At 44.1% G+C, this 22,768-nt stretch overlaps 1 protein-coding gene across 4 annotated transcripts in view; it reads left to right on the top strand.

The window, feature by feature from the left end:
* Nucleotides 1-22,768, top strand: part of USP9X (ubiquitin specific peptidase 9 X-linked) — a 1,493,361-nt gene that overhangs the window by 205,564 nt on the left and 1,265,029 nt on the right. For all 4 annotated transcript variants that reach the window (XM_069204214.1, XM_069204212.1, XM_069204215.1 and 1 more), the window contains exon 5: nucleotides 7,094-7,206. In XM_069204214.1, the coding sequence (XP_069060315.1) occupies nucleotides 7,094-7,206 (113 nt within the window). The remainder of the gene's footprint in view (nucleotides 1-7,093; nucleotides 7,207-22,768) is intronic.

Here is a 22,768-nt window from a genome sequence, read left to right as displayed (position 1 = left end):
GTCTACCCTTTTGGACATGCCGTTTGATGGCACCCATCTCTTCGTTGAGAAAGCAGACTCTGCGCTTGTGTGCTTCAAGGACTCTTGTGCTAGGTCTAGGTCCTTGGGCCTCGCAGCTGCCCCTCGTCCCCTTCAGTCTGCTTTTCGCCCCTTTCGTGGCTACGGAAGGGGCATTCCATCACGTCCATTCCCCCACCTCCCCAGCCACCATCCCCCTCGCATGGTACCCGGTCTCTACTTGGCCAAGGATGTGAGATCCACCATCCCATGTAGATCAGGAAGCCAGCGGCCTCCAAATATTACTGGCCTGATGCTATCTCACCAGGGACAAGTCAGAGGCAGGATTTGCCATCACCTGCTCCGCTGGCAGTCCATCACGTCACACAGGTGGGTTTCCATAATAGCCCAGAGGTGCTTCTTCCTCACCTTCGAGACTATCCATCCATCCATCTCTCCATGTCCCCATCCTACTATTGGATGACGGAGGATCACTTGGCACTTCTTCCTGTGGAGGTTACGGTCTCTTGCCCAAGGGAGCCATAGAGAGAGTCAGTGCCAGAAGTAGGTTGTGGTTGTTATTCCTGCTACCTTCTGATGCTCGAAAAGGGCCTCTGCCTGGTCCTAGACCTTTGGTCCCTCAATCTCTTCCTCAGAAATGAGAAGTTCAAAATGCTCACTCTGGCTCAGGTTCTATCTGCCCTGACCCAGGAGACTGGTTGGTAGTGATGGACTTGCAGGATGTCTATTTTGACATCCCCCTCCTGCCTGCCCCCAGACGTTACCTACGGTTCATGGTAGGCCACTAGTACTTTCAATTCACTGTGCTCCTCTTTGACCTTACCAGGGCCCCATAGGTGTTCACCAAGGTGACGGCAGTGGCTGCAGCTCATCTGCACAGGTCAGGGGTTTTCAATCTTCCCCTACCTCGACTACTAGCTGTTGAAGGCAAGCTCACCCCAGGCTGTGTCCAAATCTCAGACTATGGCAAACCGCATGCATTTGCTGGGGTACACTATAAACTTGCTGAAGACACTTATGACTCCCTTTGAGACGATTCTTTCATCAGGGCTGGTCTGGACACAGTGCAGTTTCAGGCTTATCCTCCAGAGCGGGGAGTCTAGAATATTCAGGATATGATACCAATGTTTCGATCTCTAACCTGGATTTTGGGGAGAATGACTCTGAGGCTGCTGGGCCTTATGGCCTCCTGCACCCTGTTGATAAAACATGCCAGATGGCATATGCAGGCTCTGCAGTGGGACCTGAAATTCCAGTGGGAACAGCATCATTGGAATCTCTGACGTGGTCCAGTTCTTGGAGGGAACCATGCAAAATCTACAGTGGTGGCTTAGGAACCACGATTGGGTCAAAGGCCGATGCGTCACTCCTGAGCTGAGGCAGCCGTCTAGGAGAAGCGGAGATCAGCGGTGTCTGGTCTCCGGCAGAGTCCACATCAATCGTTTGAAGCTCTAGGCCATGGGTACTCACAAACTTTTTCTCGGGGGCCAAAATTGCAGTATGGTTTGCAGCCGAGGGCCGCACTGAAGTGACAGCGGGGGGGGGCGGGGCTTAGAGGGGGAACAACCACCCCGCCCCCTTTTTCAAAACATTGCTAAACAATGCTGCAGCACAGTTCTTACCCTTGCAGGGTCTGGTCTATCACACACAGCGCCATCTGCTCTCACCCCTACCGCCATCTGCACACAGTGCCATCTGCTCTCACCCCTGCCCCAGTAACGCACACAGTGCCATCTGCACACAGCGCCATCTGCTCTCACCCCTACCCCAGTAACACACACACAGTGCAATCTGCTCTCACCCCTAACCCAGTAACACACACACAGCGCCATCTGCTCTCACCCCTACCCCAGTAACACACACAGCGCCATCTGCTCTTACCCCTACCCCAGTAACACACACACACACACACAGCACAATCTACTCTCACCCCTACCCCAGTAAAACACACACTACATTAAAAACAAATAAATAAATAACCAAAGAGCCTTACCTGACTCAAAGCACTGTAAAGATGCCACAAATGTAGAACGGCAGGCAGGCAGCAGACGTGGAGCCGGTGACAGGAAGCAGATGACAAAGCCCCGTAAAAGTTAGCTGCAAGCGCTGACTTTTATGGGGCTTTGGCTTCCAGGATCCACGGAAACGCCATAAATAATGGCCGCCGTAGTAAACATAGAGGAGGGCTGCGGGAGCATGCGCAAAGAAGCCACTGTTGCGCATGCTCCCGCGGCCCTCTTCTATGTTTACATACTGCAGCTATTATCATAGGCCGTTTGTTGTACGTCTCCGCGGGCCGCCAAGGTCGGTCCGTGGGGCCGCTGGCGGCCCGCGGGCCGTACTTTGAGTAACGTCGCTCTAGGCGATCAAATTTGCATTGAAAGCATTGCTTCCTTCTTTCGAAGAGAAAGTAGTGCAGATGTAGACGGACAACACCACCGCCATGTGGAACTTCAGCAAGCTGGGTGGGGTGGGGTTGTTGACCCTTTGTCACGTGGCTCTGCACCTATGGAAATGGCTGAAACATCAGAGCATTTCCCAAAACCTGTCTGAAAGCCAGAGCAGACAGACTTAGCTGACAATGCCTGGTTGATCACTAATAGTGTCTCCATCCGGAGGCGCTGCAAGATCTCTTTCAGCAGCGAGAAGAGCCTTAGTTAGATCTGTTGACCTCTGCAGAGAACGCACAATCTCAGCAGTTTTGCAAGGTGGAGTTTCCAAGGCGGCACTCGCTCAGCCAAGCTTTTTGTAGTAAGTGGAGCTTCGGCCTCCTGTATGCCCTTCCACCCCTACCACTTCTGCCCAGAATTCTCAAGAAGATCAAGAATGACCAGGGCCAAGTAATCCTTGTGGCTCCGGACTGGGCATGAAGAGCCTGGTATCCCGAGCTGTTGTGCATGGCCATCGATCCTCCGATCAGGCTGCCCCTATGGGAGGATCTTCTGTTGCAGGGGAAGGGTTTTCCACCTGAACCCGTCCGGTCTGCGCCTTCTTGCGTGGAGATTGAGCAGCTTTTCACCTTCCACCTGAAGTCTAACATTATCGTGGCAGCCAGGCGAATTTGGTTCTGACCGTCCTAGTGTGCGCTCCTTTTGAGCCGCTCCATAATTTTCCTCTCAGGCGTTGACATTAAAAACAGCCTTCCTTGTGGCCATTTCCTTCGCCCACAGGATGAGTGAGCTACAGGCATTGTCATCTAAGCCGCCCTACCTTTCCATCTATCTTGCAAAGTGGTGTTTCGCACTTGGGTTTCTTTCCTCCCTAAGGTGAATTTGCCCGTTCATGTTAGCCAATCCATCATTTTGTCTACTTTTTACCCTCCCCCACACCCTTTTAAGGAAGATGAGAATCGCACTTGTCTGGACTGAAAAAGAGTCTTGGTATTCTACTTTAATTGTACCAAAGACTTCCAGGTGGGTGATCAACTCTTCATTGGTTGTGTGGTTGCGAAGAAAGGTTGGGTGGTACAGAAAAGAACCATCTCTAGATGGGTTGTTCTCTGCATTCAAATGTATTGCGCATTTGCTAAAAAGCAACCCCCAGATGGTTTGCATGCTCACTCTACCAGAGCAACAGCTGTAACCACTTCGTTCAGATGCGGAGTTCTAGTCCTCGACATCTGTCAGACAGCAATGTGGGCATCCTTGCACACATTCACCTAACACTTCTGCCTGGACTCTCTGGTCCGAAGGGATGGGTACTTTGCCAGTTTGGTCATGCAGGACTTTCTAATATGATCCTAGTTTGCAGACCCACCTCTGGGGAAGATATTGCTTGGGTATCTATCCTAAGGTAAGGAATGCGCAGCTATAAGTCTCTGTCGGATGAACAAGTTACTTACCTTTGGTATCGCCCTATCTGGTAGAGTCATATTCTAGTTGCAAATTCCTTACTGACCCACCCATCCTCCATGCTCTGTGAACTTATTTCTAGGGAGAGGGATGTACCTTTCAGGGCCCTAGTTTTGATGCACCAGTGGTCAGTGTTCTTCATGGCTCTGCGCTTCTGTCGTTAAAAGTTGTGAAAAGAAAATGTCAGCACGCTGAGGTAGCACCTTTATGGGACCCTTGATGTCCTGTCTGGTGCGCCTGATGCAGATGACAGACAAAGAGCGGACCAATGCCAACTGATGTCATAGGAAAAATCTCTTGATCCAGACTGACACCTGGGAGAAATTCTAAAGTAAGGAATCTGCAACTAGATTGTTTCTGTTAGTGATGCATTACTGAAGGTAAGTAACTTGTTTGTTAGGCAGCAAGGCTGGCTTTAGAGCAGTTCAACCAGTGCAGCAGCTGCACCTGGTACTGACTTTTGGGGAGGGGAAGGGGGAGTGTTGTGTTTAAAAAGAACATTAGTTTGAAAGCATATGAACTTCCTTGTGCGCTCAGTAGTTTCATGCAAAAATAAAAATGTCAAGATAACTCTGGTGATTAATGTTACTGCTGGTGAGAGTTGGATTTTCGTATAGTGGGAGTTTTACGAGTCATAAAGTAGCCTGGTGGGTTAATGTGGCTGCTGCAAAGAACATGTACCAGCCGTGGCGGCTGGTGAACATTAAAAGTGGTGGGCCGTAATCCTTGTCTTGAATTCCAGAGAACAAGACTGGCTCACTTATTTCGTGGGTTCGTTCACACTTGCTGCAGTCAGTACTAATCTCTAACTTATTTTTACTCGGGCTTAGTCATTCACTCTCATTCACGCTTGCAGTCACTTTTACTTACTCAGACTCATTTTCAGTGACTTAACTGACATGATGGTAAAGTCACTAATTATAAGTACCCATGCGTTTGTCAGCAAATAAACAGTTAAAGCAATTTGAGTCAAGATACCACAGTCTCAACCTCGAACCATTGGCCATTTAGGTCCCTTGGGTAAAGCCTGAATATAGAAATGTTCATGATCGTCCCTGTGGTTTTTTCCCCACTGCAGTGTTTATATATCTTGACTTAATAAATGAGTAAAATTGTCCACTTGGATATTAATTATAGACTTAATTATATTTCTATACATATCCTCTTTTACTCTCAACACTTAAGGGGCCTTTGTTTCTTCAGCAACTTCATTTATGACCGTTTCCCTGTACACTTTAGGCTTAGACCACGAAGTTTCCAGGGCTACATAGGATTCAGCCTGTCACCCTACCGTTTCTCAACATGTCACAGTCGATAAATGCTGGTCTTGCATAAGAGGGGCAGGTTTTAAGGTACAGGGGCACCTATCGCACAGGTAGAAACAAAAATGGACCCGGTCCTTTGTAGCATCAGGCCTCATTGGATTGGCACAGCATGAAGGATCTTGAATATTTTATAACTCCCCTTTCATGCTCTGAGGCTTTTTAGAAAATGTATGCGAACATTGTGCACTTTAAAATGCACTATTTTACTTCTTTTATTAATGGGAAAGGAAGTAGATTACACCCTTACCACCAACAGCAAACCCTTCTTGAAGGAGTCTGACCTGTTTGTTTCTCTCGCTTGCTGAGATTTCTGTCAAGTTTTACGCCCCACCACATTAGGATATTACCAGCAGCCTCTGCCCTGCAATCCGAATGGAAGTATACACCATTTATTATTGCAGCCTTAAATTATCCATAGTACCAAGTATGTCATTTGGTGAATGGAATTCTGTACTTTGTTTTTAACTGTTTTACATTATTTCCTTGCAAAAAGGAAACCTGATTATAACTGAGATGTTGAACATAGTAAGAAAATACACTATATAGTTTCATAGTCTTCCCTTGGGCAACTTAGTGTGACATTTCTTTGCCAGTACTCGTGCCTTCCCAGACTAAAACTACTTAGAATATATAAAGCTAATCACTCCGTTGGCCCAAGATTTGGAAGGGGAAAGCTGTGATCGACATCAAGAAAACAGTAAAGTTGGACCCTAGGTCTCTGCAGTAAAGTATGGAGATCTCTAAAATCAGGTGGCTGATTAATAAATTATTGCGACGACTACGCTTTATAGCCATACATTGTAGTTTTAGGTCCTGTTGTGCTCTGGGACTGACGTCTTCTGTCGTCGAAGCCCGAGCCTTCCGATTGCCTGCTCCGTCCCTAAACGGTTGCCGTTTTCTTCTCTGAGGTTTCACAATGTAAAATGTCACCTCCAAGGGGGCGTACCTCCCTATGCAGGAAGTGTCTCTCACTTGGCTGCGGACTTTTTATTTTTATTTGCGTACTAGAACAACATTTGCTACCTGAGAGGTTGTAATAACTGCGCTTAGAGCTAGAGCTCTCCCGATTATTATTTTTTAGATGCTATCTTGGCACTGTGGTTTAATTACAATGCGAAACGAACGCGTTCAAGGCTATTCTTTATTTTCGGCGGGTAGTGTGTAATCATTCGGGCATGGCATCAGGCAAGCAAACCTAATCGCGCCTACAGCAAGATGGCTTGTGTAAAGCACGCGTGAGTTCATCACTATAGGGCATGCAATGCTAGTCCAAGCAGTCTGTATTGTGACAGCTTGTGCCTATCAGGGACCATTTCAGTTAGATAATTTGTAAAACGGCAGCTTTGGTGGCTGCTCACGTACGTTGTTTTTTTTTTTTTTTTTTACATTATTTTTGGGATGCTATCTCAATGAAGAGTCCTGCTTTAGCAAGACCAAGATGAAGAGTAATTGATAAAAACTATTGTTAACGTACATTTACCTCCTGTCTGTAAGGTTTATTTTTGCTGAGTTAATCCATTTCTTTCTCAAGGGCCTGAAATGTATGAGAAGAAACTGAACGTAGTAACCTTGTTATTCTTAGTCCACATATCATTTCAGTCATATGATACCCAATAAATGACTAGAAATAGTGACTGTGGTGAGTAGGTGGTTTTTACCACCATCTAAATATATTATTTGTAGAACTTTGTAAAACAGTTATTATTGATAGTTATTCTCCATTGTTTCAGTAGCAGTGTTCAGCGCGATGCTTTATTTAAGCTTACTTCACTTAAATTATAGTAAACAATCGTAGTGTTTGAAGAGTTAGACAAACTCGTAATTACCTGATTAAATTACACGAACGTCGAAAAGATGTATGTGAAATTAACGCCTAAATTATTTTATATTTGACCTTAGGTCTTGATGTAAAAAGTGAAGCTTGCCAGAGATTTTTTCGAGATGGGCTGACAATATCATTTACCAAAATCCTCACAGATGAAGCAGTGAGTGGTTGGAAATTTGAGATACATGTAAGTTTATGAAATATTTTGCCAAGTAAAAATCTGAGTGCATAAGGACCGTAAGGGGTGACAGAGTGATTTACAAAGTTTTAGCATTCGGTGAAAACCTCTATGTAACACACACACACATTCGCCATGTATAATAGCAGAACTGTGGCAAACGTTTTTTCAGTACTGTGATGACCCCTGGGAGCTAAGTAGGGAACTAAAAAAAAAAAAATCACATGATATTTACATTAGTCCGTTGAGCAGCACAGCTATGATTAATGTAAAATGACTCTAGGTAGCACAACTATTGCCCAGTAAGAAAGGAGAAAAAGGCCCTTCAGTTCCTTAATGAAATTTTCACATGAAGCTATTATTTGAAGGAGGTTTGCATTCCATATGTAATTAACGAGGATTGCTTCAGAGCTTTTTCTTTACTGAGTATTTTGGATTCTATAAGGAGGGTGGCTGTCCTTCTCGCATAACGCATCCGGCATATTCAATTTTTCACGCAGTCTAGATTGGAGGGTCTGCATGAATAGCTTTGTAAATTGTGCAGGCCAGGTTGAACTGGCTTGTAGCCTAAATCGTTAACTATTTGAGTATGCAAAGGAGTAGGATTACATGATCAAGTTTCTTTGCTTCCAGGATACGCATCACTGCTGCGTGAAGGGTTCTTTAAGAGGAAGTTGGTGTAATTTTTAATCTGCAGAGGAGGGAGTACAATCAAGATTAGATTGTGGCAACTAAGGTTTGAGTCACCTATTTAAAATCTTCCACCGGTATTAGCTGTTTGATTCCTCTTAAGTCGCTGCTAAAGTTTTGCTCCTTCATATTTATATTATAAATAAATGTTTGGCTGTTTTTGTTGCATAAATTGTAGCGGTATAAGTTGAATAACTCACAGGGTCCGTGATATACTTTGCATATTTCGTGGAAATGGCATGACATGGCAGCCTCTGCAGAGCTTCACCATTGCCTGTTTAAGGAAAGAAAATCTACAGACATATCGGAGCTTAAACATATTTAAACGTTTAATTAGCAATTTGTGTAATCTGAAAAAAAATAGCATTCTCAATGCACCTTGATAAGTAGTCTCTGAGCACAGTCACTGCCAGTTGATTCAACAGTATATTCAGGAACCTGAACATTTTAATTGCAGTTAGGACCCATTGTAAGATCTGCCTTTCATATTGCGACTTCTATGATTTCGAAGCATCATAAGTCTTAGTGCAACAGTATCATGAAACCCCAGCATTCAAAATGTCTGTGTCCATTATTAGCTCTCCCTTGCTAGTTGATCGCTAATTTGTATTGCCAGAATGTTCTTTTTTGAAGAAAGCAAAACTTGTTTTAAATCAAACCCTGTGTTTTTAATTCAATTTATCTTAAACCATTTAATCGTTTCCTTCTTTGAACCTCATTAATCAAGATAACTACAACAAAATGGAAATGCCTTTTTTGTATGGCCACTCCCACAGGTTTGGATTGATGCTGTTGTTTTTTTGACGAAGAGTGCATGGAGTCCTAACTAGACCTGCCAGTTCCCTGGTCTTTACATTGGTATATTTGATTCGGCTGTACCTAATTGGCTCAAGCTAATTTACTTCTAAGTCCCTAATATATAGCGCCAGGGGTACCTGGAGCCTGTCAATTAGTGTTCCCTCAAGGACTGCAGCACTTGTGCGACCTTGAGTGGGACAAGGTAAAACGTAACTCGTAGCCTACTACTTCAGACTGGTAGAGCAGTTTAAAACTGCCAACTCAACTTCACCATTTAAGCAGTGGCAGAGCCCAAACTCAATTTCAAATGTGTGTAAGTCACCCCTACATCAAGCCTATTGAGTCCTAAGGCAGGGTGCAGCACAATAAAAAGTAGAATGTATTTAGCATGTTCTGATAGTAAAAATATGCAATTGTTTCTACTGTGAGAGACTGGTAGCCCCATTTGCGAGTACAGAGTTACATGCTTCTACCTCAACTTTGCTAACTTCTGAATGGGACAACCAAAGTTGGTACTTCAAGGTATTAAACAACCTATTACACTAAGCCTGAATTGATGCTCAAGTCAAAATAAACATAACTTGTTGACACTTTCTTCTTTCAGAAAGTTGCCATAGTTGCCCAAGTTTTCCAGTGGCCATTTGCTGAGGCTGGCCACAAGACCGCCTTCTACCCACCTGGGGAGATGACAACAGCTCCCACAACAGATAACAGTAGAGGCTTGCCGCTGGACGAGGCATTACCATCTACTGGAAGGAAGCCACACGGGGTTTTAGCCCAAAAAGCAAGCTTCAAAGGGGAAACCACATTTGAAAGGTATATGGTAACCACACTCAAGAAGGGCTGCTTTTTGTCTGGATAGTCTGGTTGGTGTGAGGACAGAGAGGGGTAAACACTGGCCAAACTGGTTTCTTCATGGCTATGCAGCCACACCTCTAGGGTTGGGCTTTTGAGCTGCACATACCAGGAGAGGCATTCAGCCATCTTGGGAGTGGACGGAAGAGAGCACTCCAGGATAGCTAGATGCCAACGTCCACAGGAAGTTGCCAACAGACGGGAGGACCCAAGTAGCCCATTGGCTAGTGATTGTGACCTCCCCTAAAGGCACTTTCTAGGCAGAAAAGGAGAACATCTGCCACCCAGAACTCACATCTTGCTTGTACGGTAGAAGATGACTGAAGAAGGACTACCCTGCTGAACCTAGAATCTGGAAAGAGGAGGCAGTTCCAAAGATGGATTGCACCATCATCAGCCTGGGCCAGCAAAGGAAAAGATTGAGTATGCTGTGCCCTGCTTGGGGAGATGTTGTCCCCCCAGCCCAGACAGAAGCATAAACTCCTGACTGACTTGCTGTTTGCAGCACAGGGCCACAGAAGCTGAAGAAGCCTGCCTGGGTGAATTAGTAGTCGAGATCTCCGGATCATCGTTCGTTGTCGCAGTGCAGCTTGGGAAACCAAGAACTGATGCTCAAATGTTGCCCTTGAGCCTCTGGCCCTAGGATATGCATTATATTGCAGTTTGGTCACTCAGAAGGTGAGTTATCGGCAAAAGAAGGAAACCACCTTCTGGGTTTGTTTTGCCTGGTAACCTGTACTCCATTGGCGACTGGACTTTTGCTGGGCCTAGTTGCTGAACGAGGAATGAGGACCAAGGAGTGGCTCCAGGAATACCCCGTCAACTGCACAGTATCTTTAGCACCCAGAAGCACCTTCAGCATCCTGTATCCCTTGGATCAGGACCACTACATAGAAGTCAATGGCAAGGGACCACTGACACTGGAACTGGATTGTAGGCTGCTTTTCTTGATGAGGTCACTGTTGCTTCAGAACTTACTGGGTCCCTTGACTGGCTTCCATCTGGAGTTGGCCACCCTTAGTAACTCCAAGGAACCGTGTTTCACTTTGACCAAAGTTTTCTTGAAAAAGTTTCCAACTCTTTGAATTTTCTAATACTTGTTTGCGGTTAAATGAAAAGTTGTAGTTTACTGTTTTTTTGTTTGTTTCTTCTAAAATTATAACTTCGGAATCTTCTGGTGGTTTTGGAAGCCATAAATACATAAATAATATAATATTGAATAATATTCGCACACTCCGGGCTCAAGGGAAAACGAAAATCCTTTAATCACAAACACAACACTTTTCGACAGACACAGCAGCCTTGGTCACATATATAGGCGTGCATTCTCAGCTCCTCCAGGCCCTTTTCAGGGGCCGTGATCACGTGCAGCGGGACGCACATTTGGGCAAACACAGATTTTGCTGCTGGGGGACAGAGGACCACATCCCCCAGCATTCTCAGCTCCTCCAGGCCCTTTTCAGGGGCCGTGATCACTGCGGTGCGGGACGCGCCTGGGCGCGTGCCCGGGCCAAGACTGGGCCAAGACGGGCCCGTCATCGCCTGTCTGAGTCTGGGCTGGGCCATCTCCTTTGGCTGTGGAATATGAGCGCCTTAGGTAAGGAGACACATAGTTTGGTCCCTGACATTTGTTCTTTTACTTCCTTTTTCCCCCACTAAAACCCTGATTGTCGCGCATGTGATATGGGGAAGCAGAAGGCAGATGATATTCCTGTGCCTCACTCTGGCATTAAAAAACATAAAAAGCGGCCTAGTGGGAAAGTGGATGGACGCTCCGCCATTAGCAGGAACCAATTCAAAACTATTGATTCACTGAGGTTGAGGCAATACTGAGGAGCCCTTCTATCACTGCCCTCCCAAACCCTGACACCTCTTTGCACAAGAAGATCCCTGACCTTTTCAGGAAAAAATCTCAGTTGTCCAAATTGGATGTAAAGGTGGATCTTCACTCCCCTCCCAAAACCCAGGATGCCATTTTCTCACCATGGAAGAGACTTGCTCCGTATGCGGAATCTGCTGAAGGTACTCAAGCTAAGGACCTTCCATCTCCAAGACATAAGACCCTAATCTCTATTGACATTCCCTTTTCAAACAGATTTTCAGCCCTATCTTCTCCCAGTGAAAGTCCAGAATGTCCCCTAGGCTTAGCCCCAGATGAACCAGACAAGGGGAAACAGGATAGGAAGCCTCAACCAAATGGAGCATTTGAACTGGCAACTATTTACCCGAAGCTGGACGATTTAAAGCTCCTGGTAGTAACACTCCTGAATACAATTTCTGGACTTTACGAACAGAGAGCAGCATGTAACTGTAAACTGCCCAGTGAGGTTGATTATAATTCTGAACCGATTGAGGGACAAAGCATGCCAGCTGCACCAAATACCAGTGGCAAAGTGACCAATCTTCCCACACGTATAGGGCTCAGGGTAAGGTCTAGAAGTACAACACTGAACTGAAGGGCAATTTGCCCAACTGTATCGGCTGCTATTTGGGGAATGCCCAACTCAGACCCAAACCAACATGAGTATACCCTTGGTCTGCGGGATCCAAGCATTTCCCGCAAAATAGTCTCCTCTGTGGATTCTGGGGGAGTTGCAGGTGCCTGTTAGTTCACCCAGAGTTCTATCCCTTGGTCAGCCAAGACCAACACAGGTGCACAACATGAAGGGGAGATATGGTTGGAGAAGGGAAGATGCCTACATATTCATGACGGGGGTTCTCAGGTTGCCAGCCGGCCACAGAGAGACACATGACTCCCTCACTAATAAAGTTATCCATTGGATACGCACACAGAGGAATTGCCTCTCTGTTATCCGGTCTGACATTCAGGAGGTGTGTAGACTTGGCCAACCGGGTTCAGAATTTGATTATATTTCAGTTCTTTTCACTGGTAGTACCCTGGTGAATAACCTTATTGCCTTAGACAAACAGACTGGCTCCTTAAGAGCTGGCAGAGAAACTGGCATTGGTCTCTGTATGCATCCACCTGGAGGCAAAATGCGTAAATGCTGTAGTTCATCTGACGACCACACGGGTGGGGCCCAAGTTTAATTTAAGAGTTGTTTACCATCTATGACAGAGAATCCTTCTCCTTCGCTATCTGATATGGACTGACTAAATGCTGCCCCTTATGTAGGAATTTTCAATGCAGCTATTAAGGCTAGTCAACAGAATGGCCTGGGAACCCAGAGATTGTCCCTTATCTGAGAACTAAGGCAAAAACCGTGTTCTCAAAACTTACCATCATGTCCTGGAATGTGGCAGCAATAGAGAAAAAGCTAGGAGATCCCGAGTGGGTCAGCTTTATCAACAAGGAAGATCTATGCTTATTTCAAGAAACTTGGGCTGAAGAGTCGATCCATTTACAGTAGATGGGTTTATAACCTACTTCTCTGCAGCCCAACCTGCTTCTGGGGGGTTTTGGTAGGCCGATAGGCGGGCTCATGATCTTGTTGAATACAAAACTGAAATGTGATTATTCAGTATTACGTTTTAATTCACATGATTAACTGGGTGTTTAACTGTCATTTCAACCTGGTTTTAAAATGATCATGGTTAATGTGTACACAAGGTCTGTTTCACGAGGCGCAGAGTCTAAGGCACTTGCCCAGCTGTTCCTTGGCATCAAAGAATCTCATTAGCAGCTTGACAGCTGAGGAAGACGAACTTTGGGGAATCCCCCAATCAATGGAGGTTGTCCCCTTCATTGACTCTTGTGTCACCTTGCAGATGGTTTCCCTCTGCTTAAGATTTAGACTAAGAGAATGTAATGGCCGTGCTAGATCTGATTCCAAACGTGCTTCCACCTTTAAGCGAGGGCTTTCCTCTAGCACTATTGACTATCTCCTGGTGGACATCAGGTTTTGGACAAGCACCTTAAATATGAAGGTAGAACCTCGCTATGACAGCGATCATAATCCTTTGTGCCTTACTCTAACCAGCCATGTGTTTTTAAGAGTCCAGCACTTAGAGACCACTGATCTCCCGATTCCTCTCCTGAACCTTAGACAAACCCGTGTTAGCTGACCAAAAGTGATATCAAATCCATATCTGATCAAGGAAATGTATACATTGTTTCTAAAACTCTTCTCCAGCTTTGATGAGCAAGAGGTTGATACTATTCAAATTATGACCATCCATACAGAAATGGTAGGCACCCTACAGGGCATCTTTTATAAGGAAACCTTTTCTAGGCAGACACCTGACAATATTCAATCTAGGGAATGGTTCAATAAGGATTGTGTTCATGCAAGGTCTAATCTAAAAGCCGATGTTAAAAACCACTCACAGGGGGAGATTAGAAATGCCAGACTTTGGTATACCCAGGCCCTGCAACTAGCAAAAAAAAGTTGGGAATACGAAATCTGGCAGAGGATGTTGGATGCAGTTAAGAACCGAGATGAAGGCTCTTTCTGGAGGCTGTTGGCCAGTAGATCAAGAGGGGACAATGACACTATCAGCATGCATATTCAGCCCGAAAGATGGGTGGCCCACTTTTCCGAGATCTACGCCTTACCTGTACAACAGGATTTTGCGGTTAACGGGGTGATGACTGCAGATTCTCTGCAGAAGGTTCTGCGTAGGATATTGTTTTTTTACAATAGCCGAAACCACTGCAGCCATTAATTCCCGGAGACCAGCCAAGGCCCCTTGTCCGGATAAGATACCGGGGACCTGTTTAACTCTGCACCCGTCATATGGGCGTGGTATATAAACACACTGTTTAATGCCATAGCAGCAGGTGGCCCTATTCCGGACTCGTGACATGAGGCGGAAATAATCCCTATATATAAAAAAGTTGTGGGCTCACCCGTTAATTATAGACCAATTAGTCCTATGGATAATTTGCAAAAGATCTTTGCCAAGCAAGTTTTAGACAGGCTCATGGAATGGGTTCAAGACAACCAGGTATTATCCCCTCTTCAGGCCGGTTTGCGCCCAAAAACTAGCACCACGGACCAGGTCTTTAGGCTTTCATTGTTATTTTGGAAATATGTTACCTTAGCTAAACAGAAATTGTACGTTGTCTTTGTGGATTTAAGATCTGCATTTGACCCTGTCCCTAGAGAGAAGCTATGGGAAGTTTTGAACAAAATTGGTGTCCCGGGGAATTTAGTGTATCTAATTCAAAGGCTTCACGAAAATACCTATGGACGAGTGAGATGGGGCAGCCAGGGGGAACTCACTGACCGGATAGACATTAGGCAGGGGGTGCGCCAGGGCTGTGTTCTTGCCCCAACTCTTTTCACCCTGTTCATTAACGAGGTGGTGCAAGTTGTAACCGATTGCCACAATGACGCCCCCTCCCTGAACAACCAAAAAACCCTGATTCTACTATTTGCCGAAGATTCTCTTTTGATCTCTAAAACATCCATGCGTCTTCAAGCTCTAGTGGACAGGTTCAGTGCGTTTTGCGCTGATTATGGATTGGAGCTAAGTCTTAATAAAACTAAACTAATGACCTTGGGCTGTGGTCCCATCAAAAGATGTACCGTCCTTCTCAATGAGACTCCCCTAAGTACGGTATGTCCCATTGGTTACTTAGGGGTAACAATTAGTTACAATATGCAATGGGGGGCTCAGATCAATAAAAGTACAGCCCTCCTACTTCATAGATCAGGGGCCATTCTGCGTTTTTATAAATCCACTACCGTGAAAACTGTTTCTCCAGCTATAAAAAAAACAAAATAATTGCGAAGGCTCAGGGTGCCGCGGCCTATGGTGCAGAGGTTTGGGGATTCTCTAATGTTAGCAAACTTTCTGTGGGAGAAAATAGCTTTGTAAGCTCTCTCTTGGCATGTCCTCGTAATACCCCATTGATCCCAGTGTTTCTGGATCTCGAGTTCTCTCGTATCTCTGACGTAATTGCCTTAAGACCTCTACTTTTTTGGGTACGCATTTGGACCACTCCTGAATTAATTGCATACAAGGATTGTCTACAAGACATCCTAGATAGACCCAATGTACTTTCCATTCCTTGTTTAAGCATATATCGAGATGGTTTCATACTCTGGGACTTAAAGACTTCTGGAGTCAACCCCACAATTTAAGGAGGGACCAGAAGCAACACTTTAAAACAGTCTATTGGTCTTACGTCAGGGAAAACTATTTGCTACGTATGTCACATGGCAGATGACATACCAATTCCTTGACTTCAAGTGGTACTCTAATTTCAAACCCTTCATAGATCTAATTTCCGACCTACTAAGCAAAAGCTTGTACGTCCGATTCAGGTATGGATGTTTACCCCTTAAGTCTTTTAGCAGCACCTGGAGTCCTGCTTTGACAATAGATCTATGTCCTAGCTCCAATTGTACCACGGAAACTGTAGTTCATTTCATGTTTATTTGTCCTGCTTATGAGATTGTTTGGCGGAAGTGGCTCCGCCCAGCTTGTAGGAATATGGGCATGAGACACTGCAAAGATGCTTTAAGGCTGATGATGAGGGATACCTCTATCCCTTTAGTCTGTGCGGTCAGCAAGTTCCTTGCGGCCGCATGGCATATACGCACACGTTATTTAAAAAGCCTAAATGATCCGTTTTTAAGTGATTATAGTGCTTAACTTATTTATTTCTTGATTTTATAAAACAGTTTTATGATCACTGTGACCTTTTACTAGCTGCTAATGAGGACGATAAAGAGAGATGGGTTTCTAGGTGGCTAAATAGCTCTTAGGGGAAGCACGCTAAGGATTTTAAGTATACATGCTCTCCATCTTCTTCTTTTAATTACTTTTTATTAGTATGATTGTGGTCTTTTTTTTTTTTTTTGGTCTTTCTTTCTTTCGATCTTTTATTCTTGTATTTATTATGTATACATTGTATTTTAGCTGTTGTGATGCTATTGCTTTGATGGTTACAGATGCCCGAATAAAGCTTGTATGATGATGATAGGTGTGTGTGTGTGTGTGTGTATGTGTATATATACATATAGGTGTGTGTGTGTATATATATATATTGTGTGTATGTGTGTGCCCGTGTGTGTGTGTGTGTGTGTGCCCGTGTGTGTGTATATATATATATATATGTGTGTGTGTGTGTGCATATATATGTGTGTATATATATGTGTGTGTGTGTGTGTGCATATATATGTGTGTATATATGTGTGTGTGTGTGTGTGTGTGCATATATATGTGTGTATATATATGTGTGTGCGCATATATGTGTGTATATATGTGTGCGTATGTGTGTGTATATATATGTGTATATCTACATATATTTGTGTATGTGTTTGTGTGTATCTATAGATTTGTGTATGTTTGTGTATATATGTGTGTGTGAATATGTGTGTGTGTATATATGTGTATGTATATAAATAGGTGTGTGTGTGTATATGTGTATGTATGTGGTTGTATAGATCTGTGTGTATGTATATAGATGTTTTTGTGTGTGTATATATATATATATATATGTATATATATATATATATATAGAGGTAGGTGTGTGTATAGATATAGATGTGTGTATATGTATGTATATATATATATATATATATATACAGAGAGAGGTGTGTGTGCATATAGATATATAGAGGTGTGTATTTATATAGATAGTGTGTGTGTGTATATATATATATATATATATATATATATGTGTGTGTGTATAGATGTGTATTTGTGTTTGTGTGTGTGTATTTGTGCGTGTGATGTATGTATATATGTGTGTGTGTGTATATATATATATATTTGTCCGACAAAGGAAAGCTGCAACGCACGCCGTAAAAGCTTGTTCCTTCAAGTAATTTATTCAGTGCAACAAAACAACGCATTTCGACCAAATGGTCTTTGATTAAGACCGTTTGGTTGAAACGCGTTGTTTTGTTCCACTGAATAAATTAGTTGAAGGAACAAGCTTTTACAGAGTGCGTTGCAGCTTTCTTTTGTCGGATAATAAAACAGAGGGATCGATCTCCCCTTGTGCTTTGCACCAGCTGGTGAGCGCATCATTTTCTTGACCGCATTGTGTTTGGGGGGGGGGGGGGGGGTGTGTGTGTGTGTGTGTGTGTGTGTGTGTGTGTGTGTATGTGTATATATGTATATTTTTACACACACACTTAAACATTTCTCCAGTATTGCATCTTTCACAGATTCAGATGCTTGAATCTTTCTCCCATCAAATTGGAAGTCCCACGGTACCTTAAAAAGCAATAGTCAAATACCGACATAGGAGTTAATGATTTTTTTTTTTTTAAACACTTTATTTCCTTATCTTCGTCATTTAATAGTAACAAAAGTCCAGCCAAATAGGCAACAGCACCCTTTAGAACCTTCACCACAGAGGCTTTAGTCCCCCAGATTTTCTACCACACGTTGTGTAATGACAGTGTCCCTGAGATCTGCTCAGTTGTTCACAGTTTGCTATACATTAAGAAGAATTCTCTTCCGGTTAAGATTTATATCTGCTTTTTCATATTCTGACTACTCAACCGTGAGAGGACCAGCTAAGAAAGGACCGTTCAGGCCATGTCGGACTTGTGGCAAAAAGAGACTTCATTCAGAGGATCCTCAAAAGACTACATCTACTGTCTCCATCCTGACCATAAGGTTAATGAATGTAAGGCTTGCCACACCTTCTCTAAAAAAAAAAACTCTGAAAGACGGAGAAGGAAGATTGTTGATTTGGCTGCAGAAACTAAAATCCAAAGAAAACCCTCTATCAGTGATAATTCTTCTGAAACAGAAAATGTCTGTAAGAGGGATAGGTATTATAAGAGAGTCTCTCCAAGGTCACCTAAAAAGGCTCTGAATAAGACCCATCATGGTCCTCAGGACAGTCTAAAATTTCTAAAGAACATCTACATGCTTCCAAAAAGGAGAGTCTCCTCAGAAAAAGTTCTATCTGAGCCTACAACTCCATCTCTAAAGGAAGCTACACAGAAAGTCTTCCAAATCCCTTCCATCGATGACAAAATCTCTTAAATGGTTACTTCATCCCAATTTGAATTCTCGTAGATGATTGCACCATCGATGATATCCTTGTCGATGACAGTGTCGACGGTCACCACCACTACGACATTATTCATATCGACGGCATCACTAGTGATAACCTCATGGTCGCCAATAGCATTGACAAGGATCATCACATTGAGAATCCTGTTGATGACGGCGCCATCAACCAAAAAAGTGTTTATGAAGACCTCGAAAACATAGGCGAAGGCTACACCACCCCTTTCGGTGAGAACGTTGATTGTGACCATACCGTCAACATCATCGATGAGAGCAAAGAGCACCATCATTGACAACAGCAATGTTGACTACTGCAGCAGCCTAGACGAGAACTCAGTCGACAAGGACACCCCCATTGCAAGTCTTATTGACGTTGCTAACGATGGCACAGTCGACCATAATACCATTGACACCACTGATGCGTATAACACTCATTTCTATAAAAGGATAATTCCCTACATAAATGTTACTGCTTGTCCATTTGTTGCCAAGAAAGGTTTTACCATTCCCACTTGCGCATTTATTGGATAGCGCATAGACCCCTTGAGCTTCCTGTGAAGTGCCAGGAGGATGATGATGAAGAGGATGACCAATATTATACTTTGGATGAACAACTAGTACAATATGACGACGAGTACTTTAGTTATGGTAAAAAAAAAATACAAGAACAATGTGTACAAATACCACTGACTTACGTCAATGATCTCTAGCATATGCAGCTAAACTATTTTAGGTGATTTTCAGATCCTGCATCAACTGATCCTGCCACCTCAACTACCAAGGCCAATGCAATTACCATAGATCCATACTCTTGTTCCTCTTGCACAACGTATATTACCAGCAACAGTGACCCCTTTGCCTACTCTGGCAAGTACATTGGCCGACCCACCAGCGGGCGACTCACCTTCCTCAGACGAGGGTATGGAAGACGAGGCGATCAGAGATACTGGTTCAGTACCCAAGAAGTGGGATGACTATTTGTTCCTAACACCATCCCCACCTGTGCCACCACCTATGGACTCCCCACCAGATGACATTGGTGGTTTCCACAACCTTTTGGAAAGGGCAACAGAAATTTCCAGCTTCCTATAACAATTAAGCAATCGGATTGCTTCCTCTTTGACTTTTAGGAGCTCATGAAAAAATTGATCAGAGCCAGCCCTGCTGTGGATTTTATGAGATTAAGGCCTCAAAACAATGAATAATCCAGCTACAGTGTTGGCAGTTCTGCCTAGACTCTATAAGAAATACAAAGCGTCAGACGATTGACCGGCATGTCTAATTGGCAATCCTAAGCTGTCTTCTGTGATGACACCTGTGGCCCAGCGTCACTGAAAGAATACCTCAACCCCTGTAACACCACCACCACCTCCAGATAGGGACGGGTGTAGACTAGCTAAAATAGGGAACCGCTTTTCCTCCATGTCAGCCACTACTGTCAGAGCAGCTAATTCCCTCGCAATCTTAGGATGCTTCGGCAGGCAAATGTGGTCTGAAATCGCTTCATACATTGACCTCTTACCAGAGGATACAAAACCTGAAGCCAGGAAGATTCTACAGGAGGGAGAGAGCAACTCTGCTGAAATAATAGTCTGCGTGATGGACATTTCATCAACTGGATTCAGACACTTGGCTGGTGCAGCTGTCCTCAGGGGAAAAGGGATGGCTGAAGGCAAAATGTTGCAGGCCAGAGATCCAGAGCAAGATCCTGAATATGCCGAATGATGGTGAGGTGTTATTCGGTAAACATATTGATGACTCTCTCCAAAATATAAAGACTGACATGGATACGTCCTTGTTTGACTGTACAGATCACTCCTCAAAATGATAGCCACTTGTATTCCACGAATTCCAAATTGTCTCCTTCACATTTGACTATTACAGGAGGAATTAAACAAACAATAGGTACAAATCTAAGGGCCATTCGACGACATCATTCAGATTACCCCAACCATGATAACATTCATGCAATCGTAGGCTTAGGGTAGAGACTGTCCGAAAGGCTCACATTCCTGACACAAACCTCAGACTTTGTAATAACAATGGACTCGCCCTTAGAGGGATGGGATGCTCATCTCCAGGATTTGACAGTCAGCGGGTAGTGGAGCAACCTCCAAAAGAAAATGCACATAAACTTGCTGGGGCTCAGTCATAGCACTGGCCCTAATCTTTCTTTCCCTGGATAGCAAACTCAACTGTGCTAATATGCATGGACAATATCACCAGCATGCTCTACATAAACAAAAACCAGGAGGAACAAGGTCATCAACCCTGTCACAGCAAGCGTAATACATTTGGAAATGTGCCCTGCACAATCAGTTAACACTAAAGGCAGAACATGTGCCCAGAACAACCAATGTCCTAGTGGACATGTTAAGCAGAATGAAAACCAGCTGTCACAAGTGGGAACACTATCAACACAATTTGGAAGATATCTTTAATCACTGAGGCAACCCAAACCTTGACCTGTTTGCAGCCAGGGACATTCAAAAATACCAATTCTACACAAGCTGTCACCAACAGGAGGGTCATGGGGAATGCGTTTCGAGCAGATGGTCAAGTATCTTTGCATACGCTTTTCTAGCGATTCCACTAAATCCGAGGTTCCTCAGAAAATTCAAGAGGCAACATTGCAGAGTGATCGTGTTGCTCCCAGAGGGCCCAGATAATTCTGGTTCACAGAACTCTTGTCCCTCTCGGAACAGGTCCACATTCAGTTGAAGCCCATACCAACATCACGGACAATGAAACCCAGCCAAGTTCTTCATCCGAATCAGACATCACTACACTTGTCGACATGGCGCCTGATTGGCTAGAATTTTGATCTTATTAAAAGATGAGGATAAGCTATTGAGGTGATTTTTTTTTTTTTTTGGTAAATATTAATTCCTATGTAGGTCTTTGACTACTGCTTTCTATTGTACCGTCTGAGTCCCAGGAATGATACAAGCATGTGAATCTATGAACACACAGACACCCCCCCGTTATCACCAGCGGTACCGCAAATGCTTTTCAGCGCTTTTAACACAATGCTTCAAAAACTCTTTGATAGAAGAGTAATTCACATGGCAGCAGCATGAGTTTGATTTTATTTGGTAGAAGAAAAAGGAGCAACCTGTTTCAGTTTTAGCAGACGCGTGTTTGAATGAAAACTGATGAACTCGGGCTATTGGATTTCTTTTTATCGAAGAGTTGTTGGAGCAATATATATATGCGTGTACCAGTACAACTGTTTGTTCTGCCAAGTGGTTTGGATGTTTGAGTGCCAGCTCCAAGATGAGCTCATTCCGTACCAGTTTTTTTGGGGGGCCAGGGCTTCGACTTTCGGACTTAAAGTGAACAATACATTTCTGGTGCCTGGTTAAAAAAAAAAAAAATCTCCCTGACACCCTTGTATTTCCTTTCTAATCATCACAATTGACCAGCCTCAGTGCACCGTGATCAGGGTCTCCTGTATGTTGCCGATGGTCACCTTTATATCTTGAAGAATGAGTGGAGGTAAAGAGTGTGGAATTACACACCCTTTCAATTCTGCCCAACAATCAGTCTTAGCATGGCTTCTGTAATCTCTTTATGATGCCCCAGCATGACAAAACCTCCTGTGACGCCTGTCTTGCTCTTTGTTGCAAGAAAACACTCTGCTACAACAGGGAGAGCCTCTGGGCTCATCAGAAAATGCAGTGACATGCATTGCCAGACAACCCAACACAGGAAAAGCAGGCAGTATCATTGGGCATCTTGACAGCCCAGGTGACTGAGAACCCCCTCAAGTTAATGCCTTAGGAGGCTCGAACATCAAAGGACAGGTTGTGAATCATCTTCTTTCTGAGCTTTCAGCACCAAAAACCAACACCACTTCCAGGACCCACTGTTTCCACAGAAGTGATAGTCCGTTCCAAATCCTGTTCCCCTACCACCGAAGAAGCACACCTTGATTCAAGCAGAGCACTTCTTCTACATGAGGTAGGCATCGAGCCCAGAGTCCAGCATCTAGAGGCACTGACCCTGCAGTGTGGCACCAACAGTAGGGTCATCTCAACCCTGAGACCTCACACCACACCCCAACCCCATGCCCCCCCAAAACTGATGTCACCTTGGCATCCTGACATCAGTTCCCTTGCATGCTGATCTGGATATTTTCACATTTTTCAGATTTATTTGTTTTTCACAAGATTTTCTCCAAAATTCTTTAACTGTACAGTGTTTTAGAAATGTATGTCCAAAGAAATCAGGATTCATGCGTTGCCACTCCCGTAATGGGGAGATGTCCATACCCGACTCC

The sequence above is a fragment of the Pleurodeles waltl genome, chromosome 8, assembly GCF_031143425.1.
Source record: "Pleurodeles waltl isolate 20211129_DDA chromosome 8, aPleWal1.hap1.20221129, whole genome shotgun sequence".
NCBI classification, from domain to species: Eukaryota; Metazoa; Chordata; class Amphibia; order Caudata; family Salamandridae; genus Pleurodeles; species Pleurodeles waltl.
This window is presented reverse-complemented; position numbering and strand designations above follow the sequence as displayed.